Source organism: Ipomoea triloba, chromosome 8 (genome assembly GCF_003576645.1).
Source record: "Ipomoea triloba cultivar NCNSP0323 chromosome 8, ASM357664v1".
Lineage (NCBI taxonomy): Eukaryota > Viridiplantae > Streptophyta > Magnoliopsida > Solanales > Convolvulaceae > Ipomoea > Ipomoea triloba.
Window position 1 is genome coordinate 11063094 of NC_044923.1, and position 13780 is coordinate 11076873.

Below are 13780 nucleotides of genomic sequence, written 5' to 3' on the forward strand. Positions count from 1 at the left end.
CTTGATCTCATATCTTAGTCTTATAGGTTGACCAAATCCTTAGTAACAAACCATCATTGAAATATCTCTCTTGAAAAGGATTCAAGTCACTAACATGGAAGCCTTGGAAAATCAAACCGAAGTGTTGAAGATCTGAAGAACCGAACACTAGTACAAAATTGCACATCCGCTACTGTTGTAAATGACTTTTCGCTACTGTTGTACAACAGTAGCGGAAGGAACAGTCACTAATTGTCATTGACTTTCCGCTACCGTTGTGGAACGGTAGCGAAAAGTCTAGTCATCCGCTACCGTTCCTCGCTACCGTTCCTAGCTAGGAACGGTAGCGGATGATATTTTTTTTTAAAAAATAAATAGTAATAAGGGTATCTGCCACCGTTTTTAGTTAAATACGGTGGCGGATACCCAAAATTAAAAAAAAATCATAAAAAAAAAAACAGATTCGAGTAATTATATATGATAAAATTATTACAAATAATAAATGAAATATTAAACATAAGATTCTTCTAATTGTTGTATATACTTATAATATTACATCACAAATATTAAATAAACATCACCAGTCTTTCTAGTAACCATATTAAATAAACATCACTAGTATTTCTAGTAACCATACTAACCAGCTCCTTGATAAAATTTACAACAAAAATACATACAATTCTTCAATATAACATATGGGTGAAGAAAAACCAGTTTCTCTTAAAAAATCAGACATAAAAACAAAAGATAATTTACAGAGAGCTGCAGATCCCTTTCATCCTCATTTAAAGTTCTTGCCAACAAGATGAATCTCCACAGAAACATAGAAAGAAATCAAATAAACAATGATAAGGTAGTAAAAGCAGGATTGACAGGAAAAGAAATGGAGAAATATAGACCATGTACTGGGGAACTATATGATCTAACTAAAACAAAGACAAAGTAATGTATTGAATAGGAAATATCTTACAGTTATATTTTGTCCATCCAATGGCCTGACTTTCAAGATCATAGAGGACTAGCTTATTTGAAAGTACCAAGTCTGCAAGCATAAGAAAATATTTTGCTAAATAATTTTGGTCCATGGTGCTCAGGTATTCAGGCAGTGTCAAAACAAAAATGACTAAATGAGGTGATAAATCTCCATAATATCAGGTGTCCAATTAACCATGCTCAAAGCAAATTCCATGGAACACTATGAAAACATCAATACTTAGCTGCATGAAAAAGCACAATTTTAGCCCAATAATAGACCATTTGAATTGGCTCTATAATATTAATCATATATATCAAAAGAATTGTGTGGAAGGAAACAAAACAGTCAAGATTCGCATACTCAAATTCTGTACTAAATTGCGACTATATATATAAGAAATCACACCAATTCTAATACAAGTTAATTGGTGAATGAAAATAATCATTAGAATAGGAATAGCTATTTAATTCAAACTGGCAGTTATTTCCACTCTTCCAAGTTTTATATCTCATTTAACAAGTCCAATGGCAACGGGGAAAAACAAAATACAAAAGGAGCTAGCTCAATTAATCTCACAGCTTTGTGGAGGGCCCTCTGTTGTAGCAGATTGTAGCACAAAGAGACACAATGACCCCAACAGTAACAAAAACAAGAGTTGTCACCATAAACCCTATCTCCACTCAATGTTGGCAACACCCCAGCTGTAACAAATCCCTAAGAAATCCAGTTCACACCACAAAGTTCATAATTTTTCTTTAAATATAAATTTATCATAATTTCAAGTAATTCATAGCTAACTAAAGAATATGATGTAAATTACCGTAATAAACTTTGAGATAATTGACGTTGAAGCCATCAGGGAACGAATTATCTTGCTCACATCCAACTTCTTCAGTTGTCATCTTAAAGAACTTCACAAATCAACAAGTATCCTATTCTGTTAGAGAAATGTAGTGAAAAAAGGATAAATAGATTACCAGATCGGCAAACCCTAGCTACATGAAAAGGTGGGAAAATCAAAACAGAGTTCCGTCACAGATCTCTCACCCTCCGTCGCAGATCTCTCCCCCTCTGTCGCAGATCTCTCACCCTCCGTTCGTCGCAGATCTCTCACCCTCCGTTCTTCGCAGATCTCTCTTTCTACGCCGCAAAAGACTTCCTACGCCGGCCGGTGGCGATCATCGCTGCCCTCTCACCCTCCGTCGCAACGCTGCCACTAAGCTCCCTCCATCGCCACCAAGTCATCGTCGAGAGAAGAGAAGGCGTGAGCTGATAGAGAGAGAGATAGACGAGAGTGGAGTGACGGAGAGAAGAAAAATAAGAAGAATCGAGAAGAAAAGTGTGAAAGAATTTTTCATTTTTTTTAATATTATTTTCCGCCACCGTTTTAGCGAGAAACGGTGGCGGACAATAAATGTGTCTTCTTCTTTTTTTCAAATCGCATCTGTTGCAGCGAACAACGGTAGCGGATTATTGATTGATTAATTACAAAATTGCCACCGCGAGTTTTTTTTAAGAATAGACTACTGTTCTTTTAACAACAGTAGCTAAATGTTAGTGTTATATGTTCTTTTTTGTACTAGTGGAAGTGTAGAAGGCTTGAAGAACCGAAGACTAGGATTACAGGCCGAAGGATGGAAGGGCCAAGCTCTTATGACCGAGTAATCAAACTGTGATTGTCTCGAGGAGGTTAAGAGGAATGATAAGGTCAATCATTCTCTCGCACAACCAAGGCAAAGACATTCTCTGATAAGTTGTCTTATCTACTGCCTTGAGAATGGGTATAACTGAATGTCAAATCGGATCCTATGCAACGATCCCAAGGAGCATTTAATGATTGTCACCTTTTTGTGAGACAAAAGACAAATTGTCCTTGCACAAAAGTGAACAAACGGCTAGAAAGTACTAACATTCTGAAAAAGGCTAAAACCTTACCCATTGGATATTACACACTGGACAATAGGTTTGAATTTCACATTCCCTCCAACGGATTTGAAATTCCACCTATAAATACCCTTGTCCCATCTCACTTTGACAAGGTTGAAAAAGCGAAATATTCTCTAGCAAGTAAACTGCTCTCAGTGTGATAAAATATTCAAAAGCATACAAGTGATATTTAGCTGAAAAGAGACCGTGTGAAGCTGAAAAGTTGACATCAAGAAGCTCAATCACAAGGATCTCAACGTTGGAGAAACATCAAAACATTTCAACCATCTCTACAAGTGAAGTAGAAAGAGGCGGAGTAAACTTGGAAGAAGTTGAAAAACCTACATCAACGTGGCTGCCGGGCTTAGTGATCAGAGGAGCACGTTGTAACGGAGTTTGTACTATTAAGGGGAATATAGTGCAAACCTTCACGTGTTGTGAAGAAGAGCGGAGTAGGCTTAGTTAACAGCCGAACCACTATAAAAATCTCTCTCTCTATCTCTTTACATTTACGCATTGCATTGCACACCTCACGTAATCTCAAACGTAATATCTTTTATAAGAAAATCCTAAGTGCAAAGTGAAACTAAAACTTGACATAATCTTTCCGCTGCGATATAACTCTTTTGAAAAAGTTTTCAAAAACCCCTTGTGAGTCTATTCAACCCCCCCTTCTAGACTCACACCGTTACCACCGGGACCAACAAGTGGTATCAGAGCACGTTACCTTGAACGGTGAACACTCTGTGTATACTGCCTGGTGATCCTCTTTGAAAAATCATCAAACTCTTTTTCTACTTTGCACTATGTCTAAAATGGAACATCATAGGCATTTTCTCATGTTTAACTTGGACAAATTTGATGACTAGAAAGTGCGAATGCAGGCTCACTTGTCTGCTATTCATGATGAGATGTGGGACGTGATTACTGGCGGACCCATCAAGATATTGCAAGTGAAGCCCAATCGTATTCCTACTGATCCAACATCACCAGAGATGATACCGAAGGAGAAATCCTTGCTGACCACCGAAGAAAGAACCCAAGTGAATCTAGACAACATAGCCAAGGACATACTTTACAAGGCTCTGGATGAATCATTGTTTCCACGAGTGAGAAAATGCAAGTCTGCCAAAGACATCTGGGATGTACTCATGCAAATAGGCGAAGGAGACGAACAAGAAAAGGAAAACAAGTTGACGATTGCCATGAAGATGTTTGAGGATTTCAAACTTGGACCGAAGGAATCCATAACTGACATGGAGGCTCGGTTCATGAAATTGCTGATGGACATCAATGATCTTGACGAAGAAAATCTATCACAAAAGGAGATCAATCTGAAGATTCTCCGAGGACTACCCAAAAGCTGAGAGATGAAGATGGTGGCTATGCGTGATCATCGAGATCTCAAAACCACAAGCACCACTCAGATCTTTAGTGATCTGAAAGCTTATGAGTTTGAGAAGGAAGCATTAAATGATGATGAACCAGAAACAAGAAACATAGCATTAGTTGCGAATCAACAACCTTCATCGTCAAATGTAAGGTCGAATTCTAATCCCTCATCTGACTTATTCACTGACGACCTGCAGTTTGCTTTGTTTATGAGAAAGTTTAAAAGGTTTATGAGAAAGAATCAGACACATGATACTGCAGACAAGTCGAGAAGATCAAAACATAGGAGCCACGATAAACCAAGTGGATCCAAAGCACGCGAAAATGAAGAAACTCAGATGTTATGTTACAACTGCCGTAAGCCAGGACATTTCAAGGCCGAATGTCCTTACCCCATTGTCAGAAAGCATCATGACGAATACAACTATAGGAAGGGTTCGGGAAACTACACTACCCCAAAGAATACATCCAATGATGCTGATGAGCAACCTAGCAATAATCAAAATAATAACAGGCGAAGGAAGGCTCTAGCTGTGGAGGAGAAATCAGGAGAAAAGAACGATGAGACATGCACGTCTAGCTCCAGCTCCGAGAGTGACAGCTCGGAAGACGAAAAGGGGCTACTATGTCTCTTTAGCCAAGAGGATTCGGACAAAGAGATATGTCTTATGGCTGATGAAGAAGAGGTAACTTCACAAAACCACTCATCTAACTATAGTTCCGAATCCATATATCATGAAAACCCTAGGGAAGCATTCGAAAGAATGATGAAGAGTTTTAATGATATTGAGGATTCACACTTCAAACTTAAAGAAGAGAATGCTAAGCTATTGGCTGAAAGACAAAATCTCGAGGACTTAAAGTCCAAAAATGCTGAGATGATTGAATCTATAAGCCAGCTTGAGAGGCAAGTTCTTCTTTTTAAGGAAGAGTGTAAAGCGAAGGATGATAGAGAGCAAAACTTGCGTGCGGTAATTGCGACGTTTACAAATTCATCCAGATTAATGGATCGAATGGTAGACGATCAAAGACCATCAGGGAGTAGAACCGAACTCGGTTATAACTCCAGCTCTCATCAACATGTTCTCCTTGTACGACCAACTGACCCTTCTACTAGTGGAGGATTAAGCTTAGTTTTTGTCCAAGGTCAAACCGAAAATCTTGAGCCCATGATCAATGCCGAAAATGGAACAGAACCACAATCAACGAGTCGATCTAATAATTCGACTGAAACACGAATTGTGGAACCTATGAGAGGGAACTCCCAAAACGGTAACCCGAGAAGTCATCAGATTCCTCGATACAGACCTCGCAAGCATAACCATCATGGTTTCTTTGCAAATGGTCAACCACATGGGAATAACCAATCCAAAGGGAAATTTCAAGGCAATAAGAGGCAACACTACTTACAGAGGCAACGCAAGGGTAGACCTCAGGGAAGACCGAATTCTTACCCGAGTAGTGTCAAGAATTTCAAAAAGTTTCCGAGCAAGCATAGAGGCGGAGATGGTAGACTATATCCCAGTGATGAGGACTGGTTCATGGAATATGAACCAATGACAAGAGCAAAATTTTTGCTCACTCATAGACATAAACAGACCTCATACACTAGGATAAACACGAATAAACAAACGCCGCCACTTCATAAGGTTTATTCACCGAAGTCTCCTCAGGCCTACTACGCTATCACTTATGATTATCGTGTGTTTAACGGGTATCGTGGACCGAGGATGAACCTTACGAGTTCTAGGTACGCATGGATGCCCAAGCTCACAGCTAACCGTCAAGGACCCAAGAAGGTATGGGTACCTAAAAATACCTAATCTTTGAATGCAGGGAAACAGGACCATCTGGTATGTAGAAAGTGGATGCTCAAGACATATGACGGGTGATAAATCAGAATTGAGCAACTTTAAAGCGAAGAATGGTCCTAAAGTAGTCTTCGGTGGGAACTCAAGTGGACGAACTATGGGCACCGGAGATGTTATGTGATAAGACTCCGAGATACCCTTATTTCAGGCACATTTTAGGGTGTTTTATCGCGTCTATAGCATCCTTATTTGGTAAATTATGTGCGTAAATGCTTGAAAATCACTAACTGATGCACAAAAGCTATTTTTAGCCTAAAAGAAGTAAAACAGGAGCCCCAGGAGCAAATAGGACAAAAAGATGAGCTTAAAGAGCAAACCAGGCAAAAGCGGAGCCCCGGAGGACCAATCTGGAAGGCCACACGCGTGTGAGCAAGCGTGGAAACTTTCCAGAAGCTCCCCACGCACGCTCACACGCGTGTGAGAGGCGTGGAGGCGTGATGCGCGAATTTCAGCTAGGGTTGTCATTTCGGAGACTATTTAAACCCCTTTGATGAATTTCCATAGGAGGATTTTCCATAATTTTAGTTTTTCCCTTTTCTTAGTTTTTCCTTTGGGGAACATTCTCCATTTTTCCTAGTTTTTAGATTAGATCAATCTCCATTGTAGAAGACAACAAGCTTGGATTGAAGATCTTCTTCTCTCTAGGTGATCTCTATTTCATTTCTATAATTTTAGTAATCTTATTCTTGGATTAAATTAGCTTTTGCTTTCATTTCATATCATGAGTAGCTAATTTAGTCTAGGGATTTGGATTGTGTGATTGAATATTGCTTTTGTGATGATCTTATTTCTATATCTTGGATCTATGAGTTTGTGTTGATGGATTATCTATTCTTGTCTTTTGATTGTTGTTTTGATGAGATCTTGTTGGATTTGGCCAATCTAGATGAGAGATTGAGCTCTTGACTCTTTCATGTCTTTGATTAGAGTTAGGATTTGAAGCTTTACACAATCAAAGTTCCTATGAACTTCTTAAGAATAGTAGGATAGTGTGTAGCTTAGTGTTTGATAAAATTCCTCTTAGAACTTTGGATGCTTGAAGGCACTCCTAAGTCAAAGAAGCCTTAGTACACAAGGTGGAAAAGGACTAAGACAACACACTCTTGAATAGACAATATCCTAGCAATCCTAATCCATGACCTTAGACTCTCACTATGCAATATTCATGAACACTATCCAATCCCTACCCCTTTTACATATTCCCAAAATCACTTTCACTTTACTACTCTCTTGCACTCAAACCAACCAATGAACTACACTCTCACTAGCAATTCCACCTTTCACCACACTCGAGTCCTATGCATGATTCAATCAAGTAAACTCCCGAATTTTTGAAATACCTCCACGTCCCTCCTTCGAGACCGACACTCGGGGAGTCACAGACTTTCCGTTTTATCATAAAAATATCTTTTGACATTTCACCCTATACACGCAAGTGTTGTCAAAATGGCGCCGTTGCCGGGGAGGGCAATAGGTTGTCATATGTTTTTGTTTACTTTGATTGCATGAATGCTAGATTTGAGAAATGTTAATCCATTCCACTTAATTTTGTTTTATTATTACTTGTTTTTGCTACTAACCCAATTGACTACTTCTAGTCAATTGTGGAAATTTTCGTTTCGTTGATAATTTTACTAGGTGAATGCACACGAGAGCAAAAGGAAATCAAGGTCTACTATAGCTTGATATTTTTTGAATTTATGAATTCAACCTATTGCTCACAAATTTTATGCAATTAAAACATTTTCATTTGGGCTTATAGTTTTTTAATCTATCAAAGTATATATCTATTACATTATTATACAATATTTTGGATTTCTTTTGGTTTGAAGTTATACTAGTTTTGAAAATTAATTATATAATTTGATGTTATTGCTCAAATGAAAAATTATTTTTAGTTATGCAATTTAGTTGTGATATATGAGTTTACTATTTAATTTTATGCATACTTGGTCTAAGCATTATATTTTATTTTTAAATTATGTGATTTTATTATGCATTTAGAAAGCATAGTTTGAGAGTGGATTTAGTTCCTTATTAAGTTGAACTTTATGCATAAAATTAGTTGCGGTAGTGCTTAAATTTAAGCATGTTTCGTCCATTAATTTAGTTCACCAGTTTAAGCCTAAACCATGAGTGAACCTCTATTTTGATTTGGAACTCTCAAACTGCTATACATTGAATGTGAGAATACATGAACCGGGGAAGTTTCCCGGGGACGAATACTAGTTCCATGGCCCTAGCTTAAAAGCCTTGTTTCTACTAGTCCCCTTGAAATGCTACTCTGTCTAAGGAGTTGGTATTTAACAAAGCTTCGTCTTGACCAACTTTCATGGGAGTATAATTGGGAATTGTCTATCACATGCCAGTATAGTTTGTTTGTTAGACTTTACATTTCCCTTTTGCCCAGTGATTACAATTTTAGATTAATTAAAGAGTAGCCACAACATCTTTAATTTACTAAAAATTGTCTAAAGTTCAAATCACGTAAAGATGGCAATGATAATTGCCTAGTGATCTTATAATTTTAATTAGTTGAGAAGTAGCCACAACATCCTTAGTTAAAATTATATATTGAGTTGTTGGATCACATAAAGTTTTAGACATATCAATTGTGATTAATTGTTTGTAATATGATGGAATTTAGCTCACATGAAATTTCATTATATTTGCATTATTAATTATGATGAAATACTGAACTATGATCATAATTTAGCCCACATGCAATTATATATCGGAATGTAGTTTAGTAGTTTATTAGTGATGATCGAAATAAAGAATTTTATTTACTTTATGCTGATTTGTAGATAATTTCCGTCCTTATCATGAAGCTTAATTTTATGATGTAAACTTTGGATCATATTTCTTAATTTTCCCAAAGGGATTAAGAAAAGGAACATGATTTCTTAAGTTTTATATCATAATGGTTGTAATGAATCTAATTGAATTAAAGTTTTAACTTATATGCAAGTTTTATGTCACTTGATTCTTCAACTCATTTGATAATTGTTTAATTATAAAATTTCAGTTCGATCTAATTGAGTAAAACTTTAGCCCACAGGTAAGCTTTATGTATCTAGATTCTTTTTGTTATTTTGTTATTTAGTAATTGAGATTAAAATATTATCATAAGGGTTTACTTGGATTTAATAGAATTAAAACTTTAGCCCACATGCAAGTTTTATGTCAATAAATTCCTCAACCTCCTAGGTAATAATTTCATTACAATTATTAGAATTTATAAATTTAGTTCAATTATAATTCTAAGTTTCATTGTTTGCATTGGCAAACCATGTATTTAGTTACTTACCAAAATTTAACCACCTTTTTTAATTGTTCACGAAGCTTACTTTGTTATTTGGACTAACTATAGTAAGTTACATGGTATGATATACCTCTTTTGGATTCAAAAAATAAAATGTGGCTTTTGACCCAAATTCCAACTTCATTTTGGAATTTGTATTTTATTATTTTAGTATGTCCACCTATGGTGCGTATATTATTAAGTTCATTTCATTAATTTTGCTGAAGAATATTTTAATCACTGGGAGTGATCAATTTTAAAAAAGTCATTAAAATACTTTACTAAAGCTGATGAATTTATTGTCTTCATACATTTTAAATTGTATTGTAGGTCTAACATTAAGTCCAAAAGTTTCCACATGTATTAATCTAGGTTTTGTTCTTATGAATTCATAAGTTCAATTTATTGAACATTTGGTTGTACAACATATTTATGAAAATGTTGTAACAATAATAAGGAGTTGATTAGAGAAAAAACATTTAACTTGTGGTGCGCAAGGGGTGTAAACAAATCAAATATAAAATTTGATTCGTGATTCGAATTTAAATATGCCGATACGAATTCGAATAATTCGAATACGAATCCGAATTCGAATGAATTCGAATACGAATTCGAATTCGAATTGATAGTATTCAATTCAAATAGTATTCGATTATCGAATATGGAATATATATATATATATATATGAAAACTTAAAAACCCTAAGCAAAAGAAAAGTAAGGGACTGCAGTCATTCATGCAAAACCAGACGGCAGACCCGTAGATTTTGATTCACGAAGTCGGTAGCTCTTCCCTACCGGCATTTGATTGACGAAGTTGTCACTCATCCCTGCGGGAATTGGATTCATGAACTGAGCTTCTTCGATCTCTAGCGCGACAAGTCGGCAACTTCCGGAGACAGCAGCGGTAGTGTAGATGGATTTTTTTTTTTTTTTTTTTTTTACGTTTTATCTTAATTTATTGAAGGATTTGGAAAAAAAAAAAGTAAGTTAGGCATTTTAGATCGAATATATTCGAATAAAGTGATCGAATGAAATACGAATCAAATTTGGGATTCGAATAATAAACGAATACGAATACGAATATTTATCATATAGTCGAATTCGAATCGAACAGTAAGATATTTGACTCGATTCGATTCGATTCGTTTACACCCCTATGATGCACTGCCAATTAATAAATTTTTTAGCAATTAATAGAGTCTTTAGTTTATTTAAAATTGATCTTTGGTCATATATATATCATATAATATATATCTTTAATGAAGGTTGTGCCATATATTTACATGACGTAAAATTTGTTAACAATGTAATAAATTGACTTGAGAATTAATTTACACAATCAAATATTAGCATATTATCCTATAAGGCATTATCAATATAATATATTAAATCAACAATCACTTGATTTTATTTCACGAATGATCATACACACGTATTAGGAATTGAATAACAAGAATTTCGTTGAAAAATGAAAATTTGATTTACTTTGTTATACTTAGGGTGAGCAAAATATCGGTTAACCGCTCAATGATCGATAATCAAATTGATTAAAAATTCAGTTTTCAATCAATTTCAGTTATTAAAGTTAAAAATTTTCGATTATTTGGCACTTCAGTTATTGAGCGGTTATTGACTTTTTGTTATCAGCCGCTAATTGATAACCAATTTACACACACACGTACACACATATATACATACTCCCTTCGTCCCATTTTATGTGTTTAGTTAGTTTAACGAAGTTTGACTGAAGTTATTTTTAATTCAATTTTTTATAATATTTAGTATTAGAATACAAAATTTATATATTTAGAAATTAAACTTAAATTACAATAAAAAAAAATTAAAAATTACTAAAATATAATCAAGAAAAAAAAACAAAGAAGAAAGAGTTGGTTTGAGTAGGATACATAAAATCGGATAGAGGGAGTATGTGTGTGAGTGTGTATGCATATAAAATTCGGTTCCAGTGAGGTGGGGTGTCTCCCGTGTGGTTGTGCGATGAGTTGTTGAAATTTAAGGTGCGCCATCTGAAAACCTTAACTACGTGATTTGTGTTATTAAGATGCGTGACTTGTGTACTTAAAGGAGCGTTGGCCTAAAGCTTTAGGTGCGCGTGGTTTGTGTTTTTAAGGTACTTTTTAAGGTACTTTGTTTGTGTGCTTAAGGTGAGTGATTTGTGTGCTTAAAGTCTGCCATTGTAATGTTTAAGGTCCGTAACTTTACGGGAACCCTTCCCTGCACCTAAATCCTTCCTATATATGTATATGTGTGTAACACCCCGTATTAATTTATTTCGAAATTATTCTCATAAATATTGTCTAAAAGGTAGTTATTCATTTCGTATGCCTAAATTCTTTTGACAAAAATAATTTCCTAGAATAGTTTACCTTGAGCCCAAAACTTACTAAATTTTATTAATTTATATATGTAACACCCTAGTTTTTCATAACCAAATTTCTAACAATTTTTCTTTAAAATTATCAATATTAACTAACTAAAAGAAAATGGGTGTATACCCAAACGCTAAGGCTATACTTAAAACTTACAATAAGTTAATCAACATCCAACTTAATACAATAAGAAAAAAATGCTATACAACCATAAAACTCCTCAAAACTTACAATAAGTTAATCAACATCCAACTTAATACAATAAGAAAAAAATGCTATAAAACCATAAAACTCCTCAAAACTTACAATAAGTTAATCAACATCCAACTTAATACAATAAGAAAAAAATGCTATACAACCATAAAACTCCTCAAATTAATAAATCTTTCACACCGTCGTCTATCCTTGGATAAACTTAATTAATTCCTCCTCAACTTGCATCCTAGTTCATATTCACCTATAAACTTAATTCCTTCTCAACAGAGTATAGATAACATTAACTTAAGCTAAGTAAGTATCACTTCACCCCGTAAAATATAGGCATGGATTTTATATTTTCAAAACTCATACGTTTTAGTGTATTTATATATTAAAAACTGTAAACAAAATATAAATTAACTGCAATGCATATCCATAATATTAAAAAGTGTAAACAAAATATAAATTAACTGCAATGCATATCCATGTTTACATGGTTTATTTGGTACGCTAAAACATTTGATATAACATGGATTCTCTTTTGCTTTTGCCCATCTAGTCGTAACTCACCCAGAGAAGGTCCATTTCGCCTATCCAGTGGCACACCTCTCCTTTCCCGGGAGATGTCTTGAGTAGTTTGAAGGCCATGTGGTTCGGTGTCCTGTCCATATGACAAATTGCAAAGAGATTATTGATTGTACCACTTTTCTTTGGACTAATCACTTCCACCGCATATACTTGTGTTAAAGGCAACATATGACAATAATACGCGGCAAAGGGGAAAAACACCTCATGACATGCAACTATCTTTTCGGTCTTATTGTAAGGTTTAAGAACATTCCTAATCGTGACAACTCGATTCCCCAGGCCTTTTGTATTCTGCGATGCCAATGCCACCATATGTTTGCAGCCTAAAGTATCCCTAGAGAACTCAATCATGTCCTCTAGGATCTTTGCACAAGTACGCCTTTCTCCCTTAACTCTGGAAGCATCACAATGGTGAAGGCTCATGTCCACAGAGGCCTTGGTGGATGGAATGGAAAGTGCGGTGGGAAATATCCTTTGCAACTAGCTCTCGCTAAGTCGAATAGTTGTGGCTATTTGACGAGGTAAAAAAGCACGGTTAGGGAATTTGTTGTCGAGTTCAGGCTGAGTTACTTTGTTGCGGTTTTTCAGGACCGAAAGTCTAAAGAAAGACCCTTCTTCAATAGGGAAGGTAACATTATCATTGGGATAGTTGTGGTTGGTATAGATAATGCAAGCAATTGGCCTTACAGCGGTTGTACAAATCAAATTAGCTTTTCTGCATAGTTCGGGATTGGACGATACTAATGGAGATATTGCTTTTGTTTCGAGGTCGGTGAGGGGGGATAGTTTAGAAAAAACAGTGTGTGGCATCTTGTTATCTACATTCTTGGACCAGAATTTGAATTGTTCAAAAGCAACCGAAGATGGAGAAAGAGCATTAGAAGCAACAAGCGAGAGGAAAATGAACAAGAAAAACGATATAGAAGCCATACTTGCCTCTTTACCACTCTGTAAAATCTTCAGTATTGCTTTTGCTTAAATCTGTTCTTTCAGGCTTCCCTATTTATACCTGCAATCCCAGATGAACCTGCGACCAGGAGAATATATTATTTTTGTTAGAAATTAAAGGTATGGACAAAATTTACTAAAGGAAGAAGTCAGCCGTCAACGTGGAGGACTCAGGGGCCGGTCCTATCGTTCGTCCACAGAGGGAT

General features: G+C 35.6%; 2 protein-coding genes and 1 long non-coding RNA gene across 3 annotated transcripts; 1 reads left to right on the top strand and 2 right to left on the bottom strand.

The window, feature by feature from the left end:
* Positions 1 to 600: 600 nt before the first annotated feature.
* Positions 601 to 2248, bottom strand: LOC116027980. The gene is made up of 4 exons (XR_004100040.1): positions 2003 to 2248; positions 1776 to 1892; positions 1532 to 1669; positions 601 to 1021 (listed from the first exon to the last, which is right to left on the bottom strand). It is a non-coding gene; the product is annotated as an uncharacterized LOC116027980 (long non-coding RNA).
* Positions 2249 to 3759: 1511 nt separating this feature from the next.
* On the top strand, positions 3760 to 4248 carry LOC116026944. The gene has a single exon (XM_031268371.1). The coding sequence runs from the start codon at positions 3760 to 3762 to the stop codon at positions 4246 to 4248; it is 489 nt and encodes a 162-aa protein (XP_031124231.1).
* An 8345-nt stretch (positions 4249 to 12593) lies between these two features.
* LOC116026945 (polygalacturonase-1 non-catalytic subunit beta-like) lies at positions 12594 to 13049 on the bottom strand. Its single transcript, XM_031268372.1, has one exon. The coding sequence runs from the start codon at positions 13047 to 13049 to the stop codon at positions 12594 to 12596; it is 456 nt and encodes a 151-aa protein (XP_031124232.1).
* Positions 13050 to 13780: the final 731 nt, after the last annotated feature.